The sequence below is a fragment of the Erythranthe guttata genome, chromosome 14, assembly GCF_056151865.1.
Source record: "Erythranthe guttata isolate IM_541 chromosome 14, IM_541, whole genome shotgun sequence".
Taxonomy (NCBI): Eukaryota; Viridiplantae; Streptophyta; class Magnoliopsida; order Lamiales; family Phrymaceae; genus Erythranthe; species Erythranthe guttata.
In genome coordinates, this window is record NC_142546.1 from 18,301,991 (window position 1) to 18,322,919 (window position 20,929).

Here is a 20,929-nt window from a genome sequence, read left to right on the forward strand (position 1 = left end):
ATAAAAAATTATTATAAATATTTAAGTGTAATTCTTATTTTGATAAAGTTAGAATGATATATAAAAGAAGTCAAAACTCAAAAACTCAAAACACAAATTTGTAAACATCTATTGTTATTTCTATTCTATAATTCTTATTTCATATTCTTCATTATATAATTACTTATTATAGAAGTTAACAAAAAAAAAAAAAAAACTCCTAATTTAATGTTAAGATTTTCTCAATATATATTTTTACAAAATTTTTGAATATCTTATGATTTGCTTTTTAAGAGTATCGTATTATTGTGAACAAAAATCAATAAATAGATTATCGATAATACCAACTAACCGACCGATTGTTTACTTGACAAAGTTGGTTGCCACATTATCCAACTCATAATGGTCGAGACAGTAATAATTTTCAATACTCAATAAAATTGTTTAGTCGGGTCGGAATATAATTGAACAATAATTAACTGACCCAACCCATTTCCAGTCCTATAGTTGGTCATGGATACATTTTTGTCTTGCTTCCCAATAGCTAGCCGCCCTATTTGATTTACAATTTTACTTCTTTGATAAATATTATTTGATACTAATAAACATTATGTATCACATAACTTGAAATATAGTAGTACATCTTTTGTGGTGATAAAATGAAAAACAAGACGATGTTGTTTTCTTCAAAATCGAAGTTATGGTAACTTTTTATTTTTGAAGTTTTTTTTTTTAAAATAGTACTAGTTAATTTAATAATGGTGGTTAAAATAAATATTTAGTCCTATAACTATTGGTCTAAAAAAAAATGAATTCTATCTATTCTTATCCCTTGCTTCGGACAGCAGTTAACCACTTTGCCCCCAAAATATCGTATTCTTTAAGATAGGAAAACAATATAAAACAACAAATACACAATGGAGAAGAAAAAAATCCCAATTCCAACGGTGAATTGAGTGAGAAATGTTAGGAAAATAGAAAGAAAAAAGAAAAAAGAAAAAAGAAAAAAGAAAAAAAAGATTGGCACTTTCCTTCTCTCTCTATCTCTCTCTCCCCTTTGTACTTCCCCCAACTTCTATCTAACCTGAACTCGTTGATTCTATAATGAAAATTCGTCCAAAAGTATTGAATGAATGAATTCCGTTGTAATTTAATTTGAGCGATCAATTGTTGATTTAGATCGTGGCAAGTTAGATTTTTTTTTTTGAAAATTGGTGGCTCGTATTAAATTAATTATGGGATTGGGAGATGCGGATCTTCCCGACGACGGCGGCGGCGGCGGAGGAGGAGGATTCAAAGCGATGCCGGCGGTGGTGTCGTGCTCCATTTGCTTGGAGGCGGTGACTGACGGCGGCGATAGATCTTGGGCTAAGCTCCAGTGCGGCCATCAATTCCACCTCGGTTAGTGATTAATTTGAAATTGATGCCACGAAAATATCGCAATCTAACTGATTTCATTTGCCCTAATTCTATTGGAACTCGTCAATTTGATCTCGGGGTGTGGGAGGGCTTGTATTCATCTGTGTTTGTTTGTCAGATCGGTACGTTTGGTTGACTTTTACGCCCTCAATTAGTGAGTTCAATCCATCTGGGTTCAGGATCTGGGATTCGAGTGCGGTGGGGATCATCGAATTAGTCGAAAATATAAATGGGATTTTGACTTGGGACTGCCCACATTTTAGTTTTCTTAATTTTGTCGAACTGGGTCGGTAATTCTTATGCCGAAATACTCTATGCATGCAGTGACCCTTTTTATACCTTTTCGGAGATTTAGTCGAATGTTGGATATTTGGATACAATTAAATCATGTGCAGCCGTGATCTAGTCGAATGTTAAGATTCGAGTTCGACACTTATAGTTGCATAAGTTTCAAAAGACCAGACAGACAACAGCCGTGATTTAGTCGAATGTTAAGATTTTGAACCGTGTTAGTTACAATGATAAGGTTTGCATCGATTTCCTATAAGCGATTTGTACGTTATGCTAATGCTATCTATACGGCAGTATTTTTATATGTGGGATCAATCTATATCATTTCATCAACATGCTTCAAAAAAAGCTAGGAGCTTAAATGTTTTCTGTTGTTCTTAATTAATATTATGGAAGAAGGGAGGTTCCTACTGTACAAGTCTATGCTGGATTTTACGAGGCTTGTGTATTTGATTGAGACACCTTTGATTAATTGGGTAACTGCCCAAGTTGCTAGGCATTTGTTTTGATGGATAAACTTCAGAAAATAAGTACAGTAGCCTAAAACATTGTTGATTTTTCTCTAAGACATGCTTAAACGTAACCAAATTACTCTCGTCTGTTCTTGTCTTAGAATAGTTTTTCACAATTATACAGATACTTATGCTTAAATTCCTCGCTGCTTTGTTTGGAAATCTTTCTCTAGCACTAGGTCTTTAAGTTCTTACTGCTTGTTCATTTTTTTATTTGCTATGTCACAAAATCCTTTATTTTTCTCATATTATTATGTACTTGCGACGATGAATACAGATTGCATAGGTTCAGCATTCAATGTTAAGGGGGCAATGCAGTGTCCCAACTGTCGTAAAATTGAGAAAGGGCAATGGCTATATGCTAATGGTAGTCGTCCATTACCTGAGTTTAGCATGGATGATTGGGCCCACGATGAGGATTTATATGATCTAAGTTATTCTGAAATGGTAGTAGCTCTCTAAATCGAATCTATTATTTTGTTATGGTTTTATTTGCATTCTGATGTCGGGAAATGAAATGTTGCACGTACTTTTGTTTTCATAATCATTGCTTTTTGGTCAATTATACGTAGATTCTTGGATCATAGATTCTCTTTGTTGTGGATATCTTCGATCTGAATTACTTGGTCTGTAAAGAGAGAACATTTGTCAGTTATTGTTATATGGTTGCCTCGTTTTTGGTACTGTACACATTAGGAGGTGCTTATGTATATCTTAAGGATTCAATCTCTCTGTATGGTTATTACAATGTACCCTGTCAAATAAATTTCACTTCCGTTTCTGCAAGTTTCTTGAGTTTATTCAGCCTGTAAGATTATTCCACAACTTGCTATTTGTATACATTGATTCTGAAAAAACTCCATTTAAATATGACTAGTAGAAACTGTTAGCCAGTTCATGTTATCTCGTTTAACTGAGTGTACATATACATAAGCTGCAAATCTATTACTTATCGGATTTTACTAATTAATTTCCCGTAAATGGATTTTGCAGTCATTTGGAGTCCATTGGTGTCCATTCAGTGGATTAACAAGGGGTCATTCATCTTTTGAGTAAGCACCACCCTATCTTTATTATTTTACTTAGGGTAATTTACGGCCACCCCTGAGGTAAGGTAAGTACGAAAAAAACCCCTCATGTTTGGGTTATTACAATAATCCCTAAACTATAAATCTTCTTACATGTCGACCCTTGCGGTGTCAAATTTAGTGGATTCTTCTAGATTATGTTGAATGTTCTCTAGTTTTGTACCCGTTTTAACCCATCCGATCTCCGCATTTTGAAATAAGATGATCATTAGACGTATCTCTTGACTTGTTAATATCAGATTGTGGTGCATCCGTGGTGCATCAAAAACTGCATTTTTGCATAAAACCAGAACAAACTAGAGAACGTTCCACGGAATCGAGAAGATTTTGATGAATTTGACACCACAAGGGTGGACATGTAAGAAGATTCATAGTTGAAGGGTGGTTGTAATTACCCAAACAAGAGGGGTTTTTCGTAATTTGACTTTACCTCAGGGATGACCGTAATTTACCCTTATACTTAATATGCGAAGTATTCATGTCCAAATGGTGGTTGCTTGAGTTTCTTTTTCTACATTTGAATATTTAGTTTTTTTGTAACTGGCTGGGTGTTTACAAGTCCTAGTTTTACATTTGGGAGAAGAAAGCTCGGGTAATTAAGGAAGGACAAGTTCAAAGTATCACAGATTTATTTTCTTATATTCTTTATTTATTCATTTTATCACAACCTGCTGGACTAGACGTCCTTAGTTAAGACCTTATCTTCTTCTTACGGTATTAAAGTGAGCTAAACAAAATGATTATGGCATGCAATGGTGACTGTTTTCACCTGGTTTTTGCCGTGTGTGATGTTTCATTTATAGCCTTAATAGTAGAGGCTTCTTAGTATGAATATGTGGGCTGGAGATGTGGTAAACATAAATACTCTGTAACTTAAGTGTGTACTGTTCTTTAATCCTTCGTTTATTATATTAATATCTAACATGATATTCAGTCTTTTTCTTGGTTTAATTTTACCTGAAATTTTCCCAATTGTAATACTTTCCCTTTCTTTGTTCCCAATTTTCTGAACGTCTTCATTCTTTTTGCAGCGATGGAGAGTTTTCATCAAGTGGATGTAAGATTTTCGCAATTACTTTTAAAAATTTGAAAAAGACCAATCTTTTGTAATAATCATAATTGTTTTATCTGTTTGTTAGATCACGACCTCGTTGGACACCACGCCGTATTTACCGAACACACCCCTGTTTCATCGACAGCTCATCCTTGCCCATACGTTGCTTATCTGGGTCCAATTCATCCATCTTCATCCACATCAAACGGCGGCACGATTTCAGATGGGTCGAGTTTTAGTAACCACTGGAGCGGCGGCGGAGGCCCGTCAGTTCAGAGCGACGTGCCGAATGCATACGCTTTCCCACCAATGGATGTACATTATCATAATTGGGACCATTCGTCTTCTCCTTTCGCTACATCTAACCGAATCGGTGTTTCAGAACCACCCTTGCTTCCATCTATCACTCAACGAACAGCCAGAAACACCTCCGATATGCAGAGAAGTGGAGTGCACCCCTTCATTCTTGGTCATAGGTTAGTACTATATATATATATATATATATATATATATATATATATATATATATATATTTGTTTATATTGCTTAAATTTATATTTTTCTGAAGTAAAATCATATCGACATCTGTTTTAGGGTTTTATAGTAGAACATTTTTCTTGCATATCACTAGGGTTGTGATGTATAATTATTAATATCAAGGTAGGCAATATCGGGATTTTAAGTTGAATTGGAGAGGGGTAGTAAAATCGGAAACGTAAAATCGGATCGTAAAATCGTAAGTTTTACATATTTTGTAAAATTAATAGCAAACCATTGTATATATATTTTTTAATATTTAGAAAACTTCTCCTAACGCAATTAAAACAAGTCATAGCGTCCTAACATAAAAAAAAATCCCAACATTAACAAAACATGTTTTAACATTAATTAAACATAGAGTCTAACATAAATTAAACATAATTAAACACTAAAGAACTAGGTATTGGATGTTCTCAGTGTAGGAGGTAGTTTCTAGGGCATATTGGGGTTATGGGCTTCTTAAATTTTAGCTTAAAAATCAAAAACGGAGGCCCAAACTTGAAATTTCATTCCGTATTTTGACTCAAATTGAAATCGTAAAAATCGCAAAAAAAATCGCGATTTTGCCGATTTTACTCCCGATTTCAACCGATTTTAAAGAACATTCGATTTCACTACGATTTTACAACTTGTAAGGGTGTTAAATCACAAAATCTTTCGATTTGTACGATTTAAATCCCTATTTTAATTACCTTGATTAATATAACTTTTAGGATTAAGTATACTATACATAATATTACAAATCAGCAGCAATTAAATAATTTCTCACAATTAAAATAGTAATTAACTAAATTTATGCATCAAGTCTTCTTAGTCATTTATTTCAGCCCTTTACATTTGTTTTGTGACATCTATTTAAGTGATAAGTTACTTAGACAGACCTTCGACTATAGACAATTTACAGAAACTACCCTTTTCTTTTACATAATTATACCACCACCCCTGTAGGTGAGTGATATTTCCTCCGACTTTTTTATAGCGGAGAAAAAAGCTGACAATTGTAATAGAAGGCCAATGTTGCCAGCTTTATCCTTCGCAACTCGGGCTTTAGTTTTGACCAGTTTTTTTTCTAACTAGTATTACCCTTGTGCCATGTGCGAGGCATGTGATTCTGAACCCAGATTTTAGTGTCGAACACCTAACTGGGTGCTAATGTCTTGTAAGTCCTTTTCCACTTCTACTTTTCGTCGTTACATTTTTCATTTCCTTTTGTTTTTTATTGTTTTCTTTTTTCTGTTAGGCTTTAGTTTTTAGCTATCATTGTTTAACTAGAATATAACTAAAAACGTGATTAAAAACAAAATATTCAATAAATAATTATTTTTACTAACCCAAAAAAAATCTTATAATTAATTCTTTCCTTTAATTTTATGAGAAAAATTTAATATTTTATTTTGGCTAATCAAATAACGAATTAAGAACCCCATATATTTAGAACCTAAAAGATACAAATAGGTTCGGCAATTTTGTATTTTATAATCTTTTTCACGTAAAAGTCACGCTGATTTTGAAGTACGTATGCTATATAATATCACTAAAAGAGTTGATGCACGTTTCATTATTTCGATTTATAGAGTTAACATGTAATTTTTTGGCATATGTTGTTAAAAACAGTTCTGGCAGTCGAGGCCCCAGCTCAGTGACGTCATCAGTGCTTCCACCGTACCCTGGTACTGTTTCTCGTCCGCCGCGTGACCGCTCCTCTCTGCAAGCCTACTTTCACCAATCAAATAGTAGCAGCGCCCCGTCAGCATTAGCACGCACCCCCGTTAATGTTATTACCACAGGACGAAGATCCAATAATAATAATAATAATAATAACAATAATAATAACAATAATAATAATAATAATAGGGCTTTATTACCTCAAGTTGCCGTCCCTCCATCTGCAGCAGATCATTCGAGTGGTTTTTACTTCTTCTCGTCAAATTCATCCGCCACTCGACCTTTCCAAGATTCTGAGAATCCCCACCGTGATTTTTTTCATGGTTGGGGAGAAAGGGAACAGCACCACCAGCAGACTTCTTTTCCGTCGAGCCAGTTTGATAGGGATTCAATATGGGGCCCACCGGCTGCAGGATCTGAAACTAATGGAGGGTTCCGATCGAGCAGCAGTTTTCGCCATAGGCATGGATCTGAGAGAATGCCTCCCCCTTCTCAAAATCGGTCATAGTTTGGTTTTGTGTTATTTATTGTTCCTTTTGTGATCTAAACTGTGACTGAAGAAAACCCGAAACTATATATAAATATGTTTTAAGCGACGGTCTGTAATTGTGTGGCACTGAATTTATCGTTTTTTATCATTAGCCACGGGCTTGTGTGATGGACTTTTGGCTTCCTTTTGTTTCTGTGCCCTTTGTAGGGGGGAATAATTCACATGTTTAAAGTTAAATGGTTTTAAGTTTCATTTTAGTGTAACCCTTTTGATTGTGTCTTGTTGCTATATCTGATAGATCCACATGGATTCATGATAAAACCTTGATTGTGGATAATAGGAACAAGAGATGAGATTCTCGAATTTGAGATGATGATCGTCGAGAATATGGGAGATGAGCTTCGTAATCGAGAGGGAAACAAATGACTTGGGTCGACTATGCAATGTGGTTATGATTTCACGGCTCCTTCGACCCTACACCCGGTGATAAACACCGGGTGGGTCTTCTGATGCTATGTGTCTTTCCCAAGAAAAAAATCACAAATCGCAAGCAATTCCGCGTTATAATCTACAAAATGCAGTGCATACATTCGTGTACAAATGCATGAAATATATGTGTTTATCAGTATAGAGCACGTGTGACGAAATTGGGGGTTTCATGATTTCTTTAGTTTCGTGATGAAGAACATGAAATATTAGCTTAAATTTCGTCATCGTATACCCGAAATGGAAGCTCAAGTTTCATATAATAATGTACGAAACCACTAATTTTTATTTTATTTTTATTTAACCAACTTATTTGTTAACATTCAAATAAATACAATAACTTCAAATACAAATACAAATTACAATAAAAGAACATTTTGTAAACTATTTACCAGACTTTAATGGTTCGTACACGACTAGCGAGGTTTGAACATCTTGAGTAAGTACGTTAGGTTTTTAACTCTATGGTGTACCCATGCTGGATGGATAGGTGGAAGATGACTATTCGCGACCAAATCAACAAGCATGAAATGACTGTTTTGCAATGCCACAACGATCATACATGATAAGTGGCCGCTGTCAAACATAGGAACGTAAGTCATACTCCCACTTGAGTTAAAAGTACCACCAATGCATTGTATTTGGTAGCAATGCCCAATCTCATTTCATTCATGTCCATCCAATAAGCTTATGGACAAGGACCTGAGGGCCAGTCGCACTTGCATATCACCTCAACGTATTCAGTACCGCCAAACATCGACGTATAAACATTAGCATGCTCGTATAACTCAATAAGCAACTTCGCTCTCACTTGAGGCCATCTTTCTTGATCCCGTACACGGCTTGAGCAACCCACCGGTACCCATAGTTTCCATCCGCCATCACGTTGACATAATCTTGAATAAGACGTACCAATGTACCATAAATCTCGGCACGAAATAATAGAAGTCGATTCCTTCATGGGCAGGAATTGGAGGGGCAACAGGTTTTTGTATGGAAATACAAGAACCACGACCTTTCATCTTCGATTTAGGCTCAATCAGTGGTTCTATCAATCTTTGCTTTAGTAATCTTTGTTGTAGGGGAGGATTGGCGATCCTTAAAACCACAAGACGACTTAATTGTCTCCGAATCAATATGTTACTACCATCCGGAAGGGTCTCTCTTTGTCGAGTTATTCTTTGGCCGTCCTTTGGTCTTAACAAATGATGGCTCGGACAGATGAGTCGTAGACGGATAAACGATGCCACGCAATGAGGCTACGGCATTTATCTTGCTCATTTAATTCATATTCTTCAAATCGTAATTCATGTAATCAATCTGTCTATACACAATCGCCTCGCGGTTTATTTGATATTCAGGTAGCTCCGAAGGTTCAACTGCCATGGTACTCCAGAATAGATGCAGGTCTGAAATGACGAACATATCATTATCTTGCATATTCTGTACAATTTTGCACACGCAAGGGAGCTTATGATTATTCCAAAGATAGTAGATGCAAATACTTGGATCTTGCATCGCCGGAAATTCCATCTCTTGATCCAATTTCTCCAATGCTAGATGCATAACGTAACAAATCAAACTATGAAAGCACGTCCAAGCTGCAGTATGCTTCATTATCTTGGATGATAATGGAAAATCGCACTTCAACTGACTAATTTGGATATGAACTTGGTCCCGAAGTTTACCTTGCACGGTATCAACACCTCTGATCGAAGCATTTAACCAACCATTTGCAGAAGAATGCGCACTCTCCACCCTGTGTGATTACAACGACAATCAAATTATAATATATTTTATCATTGAAATAACTAAAACATGGAATACATGTTGGTGCTCGTGTTGCCAAAATGATACACATGCGGGTATAGGTTCGGACAAACTTCTCCTTGTAGATCAACCACATATTATTCAAATATTGTATCAGTTTAGGGTTTCCTGCATACCGTCCATCAATTTCATTGTAATTGTACTGATACTCTTGTCCAGTTTCTGATTTCACCATCTTAGCCCCACTCCACGTCGGAATATAAGATCTTGGTCTTTGTTGCCTCCCATAAATTTCATCGCATTTGCCTCAACATTCCTCTTTATATAATTATATGGAATATACACAACATATGATACGAAACTGGAAAGACATTTGGTAGTGCTTTCAAGAGACCCAACTCCCGATCTGTCAGGATCGCATCAGGTTCGACACCATCTAACAATTCTCTCAAACAATTCAAAGTCCACTCGTTGGTGTCTGCATCTTCGCGACATAAATGCAACAACAATCGTGAAGTTATTCCCACCTGGAGTAATCCCAATTATTTCCAAAAGAGACATTCCATACATACGTTAAATTTTTTTTACATATTTAAACAATACATTATAAAACTACAATTAAAATTTAAACAATCGTAAAAGCTGATTTACTTATTTGTTTTGTATATGCAGTCCATCAATATAACGTACGAGAACAGCCGTAGTAGCTTAATCGATTCGGGACATGCATAGCATCCGTTATAGTGTTGCTCGTTTTACTATCGACGTGATGCCAATATCATTATCTGACTTGTTGAATATTATGCATCAGAAACTAATAACAATCATTTCCGCCTTATTGAAAATTGTGTATCGGAAAATACGGTTGAAATATTCAGAGATGATATGTTCCATTTCCTCATCAGTTTGTTTTCAATTTCCAGCATCATCTCTAAGTTTGTTAACTCTGTTTATTCGGTTTCGAACAGTAGCCTTAGCATGAAAAAACATTGTATTCCTATCACTCTCTTGCATCCACTGTTGTTGGGAGTCTTATGTATGCTCAAGTTTGCACACGTCCGGACATAGCATTCGTTGTAGGAATGCTAGGAAGATATCTAAGTAATCCTGGGATGGATCATTGGACAGCAACAAAAAGGGTTCTTAGGTACTTACAGAGAACTAAGGATTATATGCTCACATATAAAAGCTCAGATCAGTTGGAGATCATTGGGTATTCTGATTCTGACTTTGTTGGATGCCAAGATAGTAGACGATCCACTTCAGGCTACATTTACCTATTGGCTGGGGAGCTATATCTTGGAAGAGTGCCAAGCAGACACTCGTGGCTTCCTCCACTATGGCAGCGGAATTTGTAGCGTCTCATGAGGCATCAAATCATGGATTATGGCTGCGAAACTTTGTCACGGGGCTGCGTGTTGTGAATGGTATTAAAAGACCATTAAAGATATATTGTGACAATAACTCAGCGGTTCTATATTCTAATAACAATAGGAGCTCTTCTAAGTAAAGCATATTGACATAAAATTTCTCGTTGTGAAAGAAATAGTACAAAGTGGTCAAATTTCTATAGAGCACATTGGAACAAACTCCATGGTTGCGGATCCTCTTACTAAGGGAGTAGCACCAAAAGTCTTTCATGGGCATACTGCTCGTATGGGTGTTATACCATTTAAGGATATCATGATTTAGTGGGAGTTTGTATTTTTATACATTTTTTGTGCTTTAGTTACTTTTGGATAATACTTTCGTATTTGAACATTTTCTGCAGAGATAAAGTATTCAGTTTATTACACTTTGTATATTTAAGTTAAAGTTGATCTCAATTAAGTTTAAGTTGGGACCAGTTGAAAATAGGCATGTTACGATCACATTATATGTAATTTTCATGCTACACACCATAACTTTATCTATGTCATTTGATTATATGGGTATGTGTGACTACTGTTGGGTTTAGCCACGCTCAATGTGGCGAAAGCTTCTTTAATCCCATATCAGTATGGTCAATGGACGAGATTGTTAAAGAATACCCTATTATGTGAGCAATATTTTGACGTCATAAGGTGTACACATTTATAAAGAAGTTAAAATATGTGGCCCAAGTGGGAGATTGTTAGAATTATTTCAACAATTATATGGGCTCACATATGTAATTAAATGGGTATGGCTATCTATCAGATAATCTAATTAAAAGTGATTAATTAAAGTTATTTGTGTTAGATTAATGGGTATTGGACTAATGTTGTGGGCCCAATGTGTAGAGACAAATAAAGTACAATTAGATTTTATTGATGGGGTTGAACCCTAATTGTAATCCTATATAAAGGGTCGTGGTCCCCAAAAAAACACATCATTCCTTCTCTAGTGCTAATCCATCGACTAGAAGAGAAAACAAGAGGAACTGTGTATTCTTTGGAAGACTGACTCTCTTTCGACTTTAAAGGTTCTATGGATTCAGGTACGCTTCCGCTTGTTCGTTCTTGTTCTTTTCGATTGATGCTTGATGGTCTTGGGATTTGTTCGAGTATATGCGAATTAATTCTAAGACTTGCACCAAAAGGCGAAATCCCTCGCCCCCAGGGCCCCCATCCCTTGGCCCGACAAGGATTGATGGAGGAATGTAAATCATGGTAACTCAACGGCCCGTTAAGGTAGCGGACCCGGACCTGGTGCCCACAAGGAACCAATCTCATTGGAGTTGAAATTCCCACACTGCGGCTGCCAGGATTCGATCCTAGGACCTTGCACCAACTTACCACCTCCGGAACCAGTTGAGCTACACCCATGCGGGCAATTAATTCTAAGACTTGTTCCATTGGATAAGTGTCAAAACTCTTTACACCTTGTTTTACCGACAAAATGAAAAATAACTTGACGAATTATTTTGATACGTTTGAACCCTTTATTTTGACTTTTTGGGGAAATTTTTTAGAAAATGAAATATTTATATTTTGGTAGGAGATAAAAGATACTTTAGCAGTCAAATCATATATATTGAAAGAATATTAGAAGAGTAATTTGAAATGTAATGCAATATTTGTTTAGTTTTATATATATATATATATATATATATATATATATATATATATATATATATATATATATATATATATATATATATATATATATATATATATATATATATATATATATATATATATATATATATATATATATATATATATATATATATATTCCGTTCCTGAGAATTCGGAGGCCCTAGGTGAGATTTAAAGAACAACTGAAAATGGGAGCCTCTATTTGACAAACCATTTTTTAAGGGTAAAATACACTTTACCCCCTTGTACTATACTCTATATAACACTTACCCCTCCCTATATAACACTTATCCCTCGTACTATGAAAAATACACTTACCCTCTGAACTTAACGGTTAACCTATTTTATTACTAACGGTGTTAGTAGAATTCTTTTTTATAATGTTATCATCAAATTCGATATGTTTTATTAATAATTCCTACAAAATGACACATTATTATTATTAAAAAACATTGTGCAGCGAGGATACATATAGTAAATAAATATTTAGCATGTATAATTTTTTCAAATATTGGATTAGCATATTTACTCATTAGATATTTATATTAAAACTTGTAATTTTGCATCAATATTGTTTTAACAGTATATAGTAATGTTTTATTGTATTTAATGTTCTATTGCACTGAATTTCATTTAACTTGGCCTCTTCATTTAGGATAAACTGTACGAAATTTGATGTTACAAATAAATAATTAGATTTTAATGTATATGTTTGATGAATTAAATAATTTCATCCAATATACGAAGGAATGTATACTATCTAAATATTTTTTTTTTCAATTTAAATATTTAACGTGTAAATAATTTTCAATCCAAGATTTAAAAAAAAATACTATCTTAAATATTATTTATTTGATTTATTCATAGTACATGTATTATTTTAAAATAAAAATAAGGTGTCGTTTATTAAAAAATAATAAAAATATATTAAATTTATTTTACTACTAACACCGTTAAGGACTAAATATGTTGCCCATTAAATAGAGAAGGTAAGTGTTACAAGGGTATAATCCAAGGGGGTAAAGTGTATTTTACCTATTTTTTTAATAAGGGTACTCGAATTTGAATATACTAAAACTATATATATATTCTTTTTTCTTTTCTTATTTTAATTGTTTTATTTTAGCAGTCTAATCATATTTAATGTAGAGAGAAACTTTTGGGATTGTAATATAATATTTCCTCAGGTCCATGCAGATTTTCAACAGTTTATATATTCTGATGAGAGAGAGAGAGAGAGAGAGAGAGAGAGAGAGAGAGCATACTGAGAACGTTAAAATGTGAGAAAACCTTAATATTATTACAGCGGGTAGAGCACAACTCTTCTTCTTTTTAGTACAGACTCTTAGCACGCAGTTTTCGAAACAAAACTCGTTAGAAGAAAAACACTCTACATAAGCAACAACATATATTTACAGATCCTATATATAGCTGCAGCTACCAAACTCTTTGCATCTGAAACATTCATACGATACGGTACTCCGTTGACGTAGAAAATGCGAAGCTGCATGCATATGCGTGCGTTCATGAAATCTCACATGTCGTAAGGAGGAGGAGGGCTCCTGGGTCCCACTCCATTTGCTCTCTCGTACGCAAATGACGCCGACCTCCGACGAAACCTGAATGCTTCTCTTCCTCCACCTATATACCATTATTGTATATATAGTTTAACCAGTTTCCACATTAGTTAACCATATTTATATGCATGTTACTAATTAAATAAATTCCAATAGTGTCGAAATGCGGTTTATTCTATGTTAGACTGGACGAAATACACCGAGTAAATCTTTACTATTCATACACACACATACCCACAGTAGTGTGTGTAGATCAACAGATAAAAACACCTGGTGTAATCTTCACCGGATGTAGCATAGAAATAACAGTCGAAATGCAATATTTAGATCAAAATATTTATTGATTGCTATAAATAAGCATGTTCCACATTTCTAACTAAGAACCTCATAATCTAAAAGATCGATGTTTTGGGAAAATAATATAAATGATACATACATACATACAAACATATATATATATGCGCGGGGTTGCAAGTCAAACAGCTTAAATAATTATTCATTATTGCCCTACCAATAATTAATTATTCCACTTCCACAGATGTCATTCTCTAATTAAATAGAGACCCTACCAATCAGTAGTGCTCTGAATATCCCGTTGAAAATTCAACCGCATTCGAGTATTATGACCAAACTACCCTCCAAATCTCACTCTAAGTTACGAAATGACTAAATTGCCCTCTCCCAGATCCCAAAGATTCTTCTAGACGCCCTAATATGGAATGGATCTTTTTACACAAAATAGAATTGGGATTTTGATTACCAAACCTTACCGGCGAAGGGTGACACCGGAGGAGTGGATCCGGCGGGTGAATCCGGCGGGGAGTCCTTCAGATTCAGCTGCGGCGGCGGCTTTACGATCATAATGCTTCTCGTCACTCTCACTGCATCCTCCGCCGCCGCCTCTTCTCCAAACGATCTTCGATTATCCACAGCTTCCGTTTCTGCACAATCATACCACGAAAATACATTCAATCTTTTTTATAATGATTTCTGACGTATGTAATAATAAATCTAATTGATTATTAGAATTCCATTCAAACAATTTTCTTTCATAATGAAATCGCCCAATTAATCATCGAAAGCTTAATTAAAATTGTATGACTAAACGCCGGCGGCGGGGGGTACGTACCCTTGCCGGAGTTGGATCGGAAGCTAAAAGTGCCGTATTTTCTGAGTTTACCGAGGCCGGTGTCCGGCGGGGGTCCGGCGAGGGTATCGTCCCAGAGCTGGTCAAGTAACCCCATAGTTTTGGCTCAATTTAGCAACTACCTCTCACGCTCGGCTATTGTGTGCTTCACTCTTGAGTACTGAGTTTTAGTGACAAATCGAAAATGTGTGAAGTGAAGATATTTATGGACGGGATTGGGCGTTAAGGATCGAGCATCTTTATGGATTGAGATAGAACGGAGGCCGTCCGATCAGATCTGACGGACGTTATGTGACGTGGACAATGGACCAATAAGCGCGTGGCCAATACTAGATAAGATCGAAATCAGATGTAACACATATCTAGGAAATGCCACGTGACCGTAATCCAACGATCGAGACACCTTTGTCACGTGAGTTGCTAACTAACGCCCATCATCTGTGAATTCATCATAGTTATTATTTGTGATTGCATCATTTTCTTTTTCTTTTGGGTAAATTACAAACACTCTTGAGGTATGGTCAAATTACAAAAACACCCCTATTATTTGGATAATTATATCTACACCCCTCAACTATGATTTTTTCTTACACTTCCACCCTTATGGTGCCAAATTCAACATAATCATCTAGATTTCGTGGAATGTGCTCTAGTTCGTACTCGTTTTGTATAAAAATACAGTTTTCAATGCACCACAAACTGATATATATAAGCTAAAAAACACATATTATGATCATCTTGTTTCATAATGTAGAGTTCGAATGAGATAAAACGGGTACAAAAGTGATAATTTTCCATATAATCTCGAAGATTCCACTAAATTTGAGGAGTTGAGGGGGTGGTTGTAATTATCCAAACAAAAGGGATGTTTTTGTAATTTGACCATACCTCAGGGGGTGTTTGTAATTTACCCTTTTCTTTTTTTCTCCTTTTCTGAACAATATGATTGTTATACTCATTGTGCCTATAAGATATTTTTAATTTTTTTTTAAATCATATTGATTTTTAGGTGTAATATGAAATAAATTTCAAAAATTACAAAATTACAAAAATTGATACAACTTAAATCATTTCAAACAAAATTAAGACGGGAAAATCATAATAAAAATAGATTTCGTATTTTTTTTTTTTTGTTTTTACCAATTATATATATTATGGTCTAAGATAATAAGATTAACTGAATAAGACTTTTAACCATTATCCAAATCGAATATCGGAAATTATAAAGGGGAAATATGGGATAACCCCCTAGTTTTGAAAATATATAGGGATATGTCCTATGAATTTTTCTTTCCTAGTCAAAAACCCAAATTCTAATCTTAATTTGATAGACCCCCCTAGACAAATCGAAATACCCATTTTGCCCTTTCAATTACAATTTAAAACTCTAAACCCTAACTTTTTTTTCTTTCCCCCCCAAACAACTTCCATCAGCCGTCCCCTCCCCACTTCCCCACTCTCTCTCTTTCTTTTTCTCTCTAACTCTCTCTCTCTCTTCTCTTTCTTTATTTCTCTCTCTTCATCTCTTTCTCTCTAACTCTCTCTCTACCCAAAGCTCTCCGCCGTCGTCGCCGCTGCTGCCCCACCTCCTTGCGCCGCCGCCGCCGTCGCTCCCCTCACCTCCTTGCGCTGCCGCCGTCGCTGCTCCGCCGCCGCCTTGCGTCGCTGCTCCGCCACGGCCTTGTACCGACGTCGTTGCTCCTCCCACCGCCTTGAACTCGGTACTAACCCATTCACTTCACTTTTTTAAGTTATTTTTTTAATTTATGAATATCCATCCATTTTTAATTTATTTTTTAAGATCTGATGTCTCTTAACTATTTCACCTTTTTTTTTTTTATGAAAATCAACTAAATTCAAAAATTTTAAATTGTGATCCGACGATGTGTAGTCAGATCTGGAATTGGTGGTGTTCGATTTGTATATATTTACTGCATTTATATATAAAAAAACACTGATATACTATATTTTTTAAGATCTGTGAACAATTAATATTAAAATATTTTTCTTTGGATTAATTTGATTTTTTATTGTAAATCATATTATAATTTATTTGAAGATGATTCGCAATGCCTAAAGTGTGAGAGTTTTGTTTGTCTGTAATGGAAATTTAACCAGTAGTGGTTACTTACATGAGCGATTTGAGTCAGATGAATATACAATTATATTTAGTCATATACAGTCATGTATAGTTAGTCACATGTAGTCATGTATAGTCATGACTACATGTATACATGACTATATATAGGACTTGTATTATAATATAGTTATTTGTAGTCGATTTTAGTTCAGTAAATTTATCAACAAAAAAATCATATTTTTTTTTTGTATTTTTCATGTAATTTGATTTTTTATTATAAATCATATATATGTAATTTGTTTTTGTATTTATTTGAAGATGATTTGAAATACCTAATATGTGAGAGCTTTGTTTGTCTGTAATAGAAATTTAACCAGTAATGGTTACTTACATGGGTGATTTGAGTCAGGTGAATATACAGTTATATTTAGTCATATACAGTCACATATAGTCAGTCACATGTAGTCATGTATAGTCATGACTACTTGTTACTATACATGACTATATATAGGACTTGTAGTATACTATAGTCAATTGTAGTCGATTTTAGTTCAGTAAATTTATCAACAAAAAAAATCAAATTTTTTTTGTAATTTTCATGTAACCTAACTCGCATGTTCCATTTTGCTATTTAACTCGTATTTTTTTGTCGCAGGTTTTGCTTTTATTATAATTTTATGACATGCAGAGAATAAAATTCGATGAAGTGCCTTTGTGAAGTTGGATTCATGCTACAGTACTCCGGACTTATGCCACTTATATAACTATAGATAATTGTATATAACTATAGTCACATGTAGTAACATATATTTATATGTATGTTATGTGTTTTTTAATGTATAGTAATGTGTGTTCATGCTTTAAAGATTATATGCATGTGATTGTTTTTTTTTCAATTTTTTTGGGTTAGTTGATTTATAATATCAAAATTAAATTTTGAATTTTGTTGTTGGTGTAGATTAATTTTGGGGTAAAAAGACAGTACATGATTACATATAACTATACATGACTGTGGTATATTGTAGTCATATATAGTCAATTCAGTACAGTAAATTTATCCAAAAAAAATTAAAAAAATTAAAATATTAAAAATTAAAAAATTAAAAAAATTAAAAAAATTAAAAAAAATAAAAAAATTTAAAAATTTAAAAAAATTAAAAAAATTAAAAAATTAAAAAAATTAAAAAACTTAAAAAAAATTAAAAATTAAAAAAAATTAAAAAATTAAAAAAATACAAAATACGATATATATAAAAAATAATAATAAAATATGAATTTATATTTTTATTAAAATAATTTATAAAAATGATAAATGCATGCCTAAAATGCTAAATGCAGTTCATCATTATGCTGAATGTAGGGGCGAAAATGCTGAATGCAGTTGGGTGGAAATAGAACATAAGGGCCCAATAGTACTTTTACCTCTCCAGGGGTTATATCAAAGAAAGAATTTTAGGGGTGGACCTAGGCCTATATAAGTTCCACATGAGGGGTGTATATCAAATGGGCCCAATTATAAAACATAAAAATTTGAGATATTTTCATAGGCATTCCAATTTGTATAAAAACGTTATGGCTGAAATACTTATGTGTGTACACATTAAGTTCAATTCTTTGCAATGTTTTTACCTTTAATATAAATTGAATATTGTCCGAACGTAATTAGGAATTTATGTTTGTATGGGTGACCCGTTACTATACATACATAACTATAATAATGTGTAGTGTGCTCTCAACTATAACTAGAAACATATGTTAAATTTCCCAAACTCGTCTACAACTTCAACCAGATTTTTGGCACATTCAAACGAGAAGGTCAATCAATGACTTTCATTAAGCTGCAATTGCAAAATCAAACCCAAAAAAATATTTTATTTTGTTATTTAGCGAGACAATCCAAGTAACATTACACATAATATTTTGTTATTTAATTTAAATTATAGAGCAAGTTAGCAAAAAATTACGAATAAAAAAAAATTACATAAACAAATCTGACTATTAAAATAAAATAAAAAATTAACTCCAAAAGATAGAGACCGGCATGATGAATCTAATGATGGGTAACCCGTCAAATGCCGACCGCCAGAAAACAAGTTACCTCTCCAAGAAGAATCATTGTCGTCGAAATATATGTGCCCTGTAAAACAAAAACAAGAAAATATTCAAAGCTCCAAAACATAAGAAAATTACCATCATAAGAAAGAGCTCGGCGAGAGGAATCTCATGGTAGTTAAACCATCAAATTCTGGCCACCGGAGAGATATGGCTCCGAGAAGACCCGTCGTCATTGAAATAAGTGTGAACTGTAAAACTACTGCTGAAACAGATCGAGAGCTTCAAGCCGTACGGAATCACCATCAAAAGAAAGATCTAACGAGAGGAATCCAACGCTGGTTAAGCCACCAAATTCCAACTACCGGAGAGAATATGACTCCAAGAAGCACCATCGTCAGCCCATAACATATTTGGACGAACAATCGGATCTAGAAGTGGAAGAGAGTGAAAGTTGAACGTCGGTTGACTAGGGTTAAAACCTAATTATGTAAGGTAATTTAGGGGCTTAAAGTGGCCCAATAGGTATGTCAAATGAAAATAAAAAGTCAGGGGATATCAAATTATGTAGTACTAATATCCTTGATAGTTAATTCTATATATTTTCAAAATAAGGGAGTATATCAAATTAGCTCTTATTATTTATTCAATACGTGCACCTGTGTGCTATATATATCCTAACATAAAATACTGAAATATCCTAGCAAAGTAAAATAAACAAATAAATAAATGTTCTAATAGCAATACAACTGTGTAATTTGAGACTTTTACCAAATTTTCAAATTTCCACTAGTATCAAATACTAATTCTACTAGTTGTTATATGAGAAAATTATTAAGACCCCGTTTAGAAAATATATGAAAGGAAAATCCTCTTCAAAAAATAATTATAGAAAACTCATTTAGCTCATAATTTACAAAAATATTATTTTTATATTTTCAATATCACCCTTATAAAGCCCAGACACATCCTGGTCCTAATTCCCAACATTATGCATTCTCTTTTCCATTCTCTTCACTCATAGAGACACCAGCGGGAGGACGATACCAACATTACCGCCACCGGAGGTAGAGGCGGAGGATTATAGGATGGTGTGGTATTGCGACGGCGGGAGGAGGCAGATCTAGGATTTTCTGGACAGATCGGGGGAAGGAAGGCGCAAACGAAGAAAATTCGCGCAGGCTGACCCCTTAATCGAATACGTTACTAGGGTTGTTTTTGTTAAACAACCCTATGTAGAGTATTCGATTAAGGTTAATCAATACGTTTTTTTTTATTCATTCTTTTAATCGATTTTATGTTGGGTTTCATTTTATGGTTTTCGGGGTGTTTTTGTTACTTTTAGTAGTCAATTTCATTATTTAACAACGATTTTAGTAGTCGACTATGCCTTATATGATAGTCAATTAATACACCTGACAACGAATAGTACAAATCGAAGCATGGAACAGTCCAGCCGCCATAGCGCGTCCGAAGCACGGAAAACTCCCACAATTCAGATTGCATAATGGATGTTTCCACTAAATTGACGTCCATTATCCATCTCTATCATCATCAAAAGACCCACTTATCTTTACATTTTGGATATTTGTCTTCATGTTACTACTAAGTCCCATTTATCATTAATAATCAAACTTTAATAATAATTGAACAATATCAAAAAAAAAAGTTGTCAAAAAAATATCATATTTTTGGCCCTAATGAAATGATAAGGTATGGG

The 20,929-nt window shown here is 34.2% G+C and overlaps 2 protein-coding genes and 1 long non-coding RNA gene across 5 annotated transcripts; 2 read left to right on the plus strand and 1 right to left on the minus strand.

The window, feature by feature from the left end:
- Positions 1 to 891: 891 nt before the first annotated feature.
- LOC105952569 (RING/U-box superfamily protein) lies at positions 892 to 7,290 on the plus strand. Of its 2 annotated transcripts, none has more exons than XM_012976131.2 (6): positions 892 to 1,380; positions 2,479 to 2,648; positions 3,195 to 3,253; positions 4,321 to 4,346; positions 4,429 to 4,819; positions 6,498 to 7,290. In XM_012976131.2, exons 1-6 carry the CDS (start codon positions 1,215 to 1,217, stop codon positions 7,054 to 7,056), a joined length of 1,371 nt encoding a protein of 456 aa, XP_012831585.2. In that variant the 5' UTR covers positions 892 to 1,214; the 3' UTR covers positions 7,057 to 7,290. The 2 variants fall into 2 exon arrangements, with proteins under 2 accessions (XP_012831585.2, XP_012831586.2); XM_012976132.2 differs by having other exon boundaries at positions 917 to 1,380; positions 6,507 to 7,290.
- Positions 7,291 to 13,618: 6,328 nt separating this feature from the next.
- LOC105952571 (Dormancy/auxin associated family protein) lies at positions 13,619 to 15,314 on the minus strand. 2 transcript variants are annotated; one of them, XM_012976134.2, is made up of 3 exons: positions 15,060 to 15,314; positions 14,701 to 14,871; positions 13,619 to 13,994 (listed from the first exon to the last, which is right to left on the minus strand). In XM_012976134.2, exons 1-3 carry the CDS (start codon positions 15,172 to 15,174, stop codon positions 13,888 to 13,890), a joined length of 393 nt encoding a protein of 130 aa, XP_012831588.2. In that variant the 5' UTR covers positions 15,175 to 15,314; the 3' UTR covers positions 13,619 to 13,887. The 2 variants fall into 2 exon arrangements, with proteins under 2 accessions (XP_012831588.2, XP_012831587.2); XM_012976133.2 differs by having other exon boundaries at positions 14,696 to 14,871; positions 15,060 to 15,269.
- A 1,191-nt stretch (positions 15,315 to 16,505) lies between these two features.
- LOC148765347 (uncharacterized) lies at positions 16,506 to 18,027 on the plus strand. Its single transcript, XR_016029751.1, has 2 exons — positions 16,506 to 16,798; positions 17,813 to 18,027. It is a non-coding gene; the product is annotated as an uncharacterized LOC148765347 (long non-coding RNA).
- The last annotated feature ends 2,902 nt before the right edge of the window (positions 18,028 to 20,929 follow it).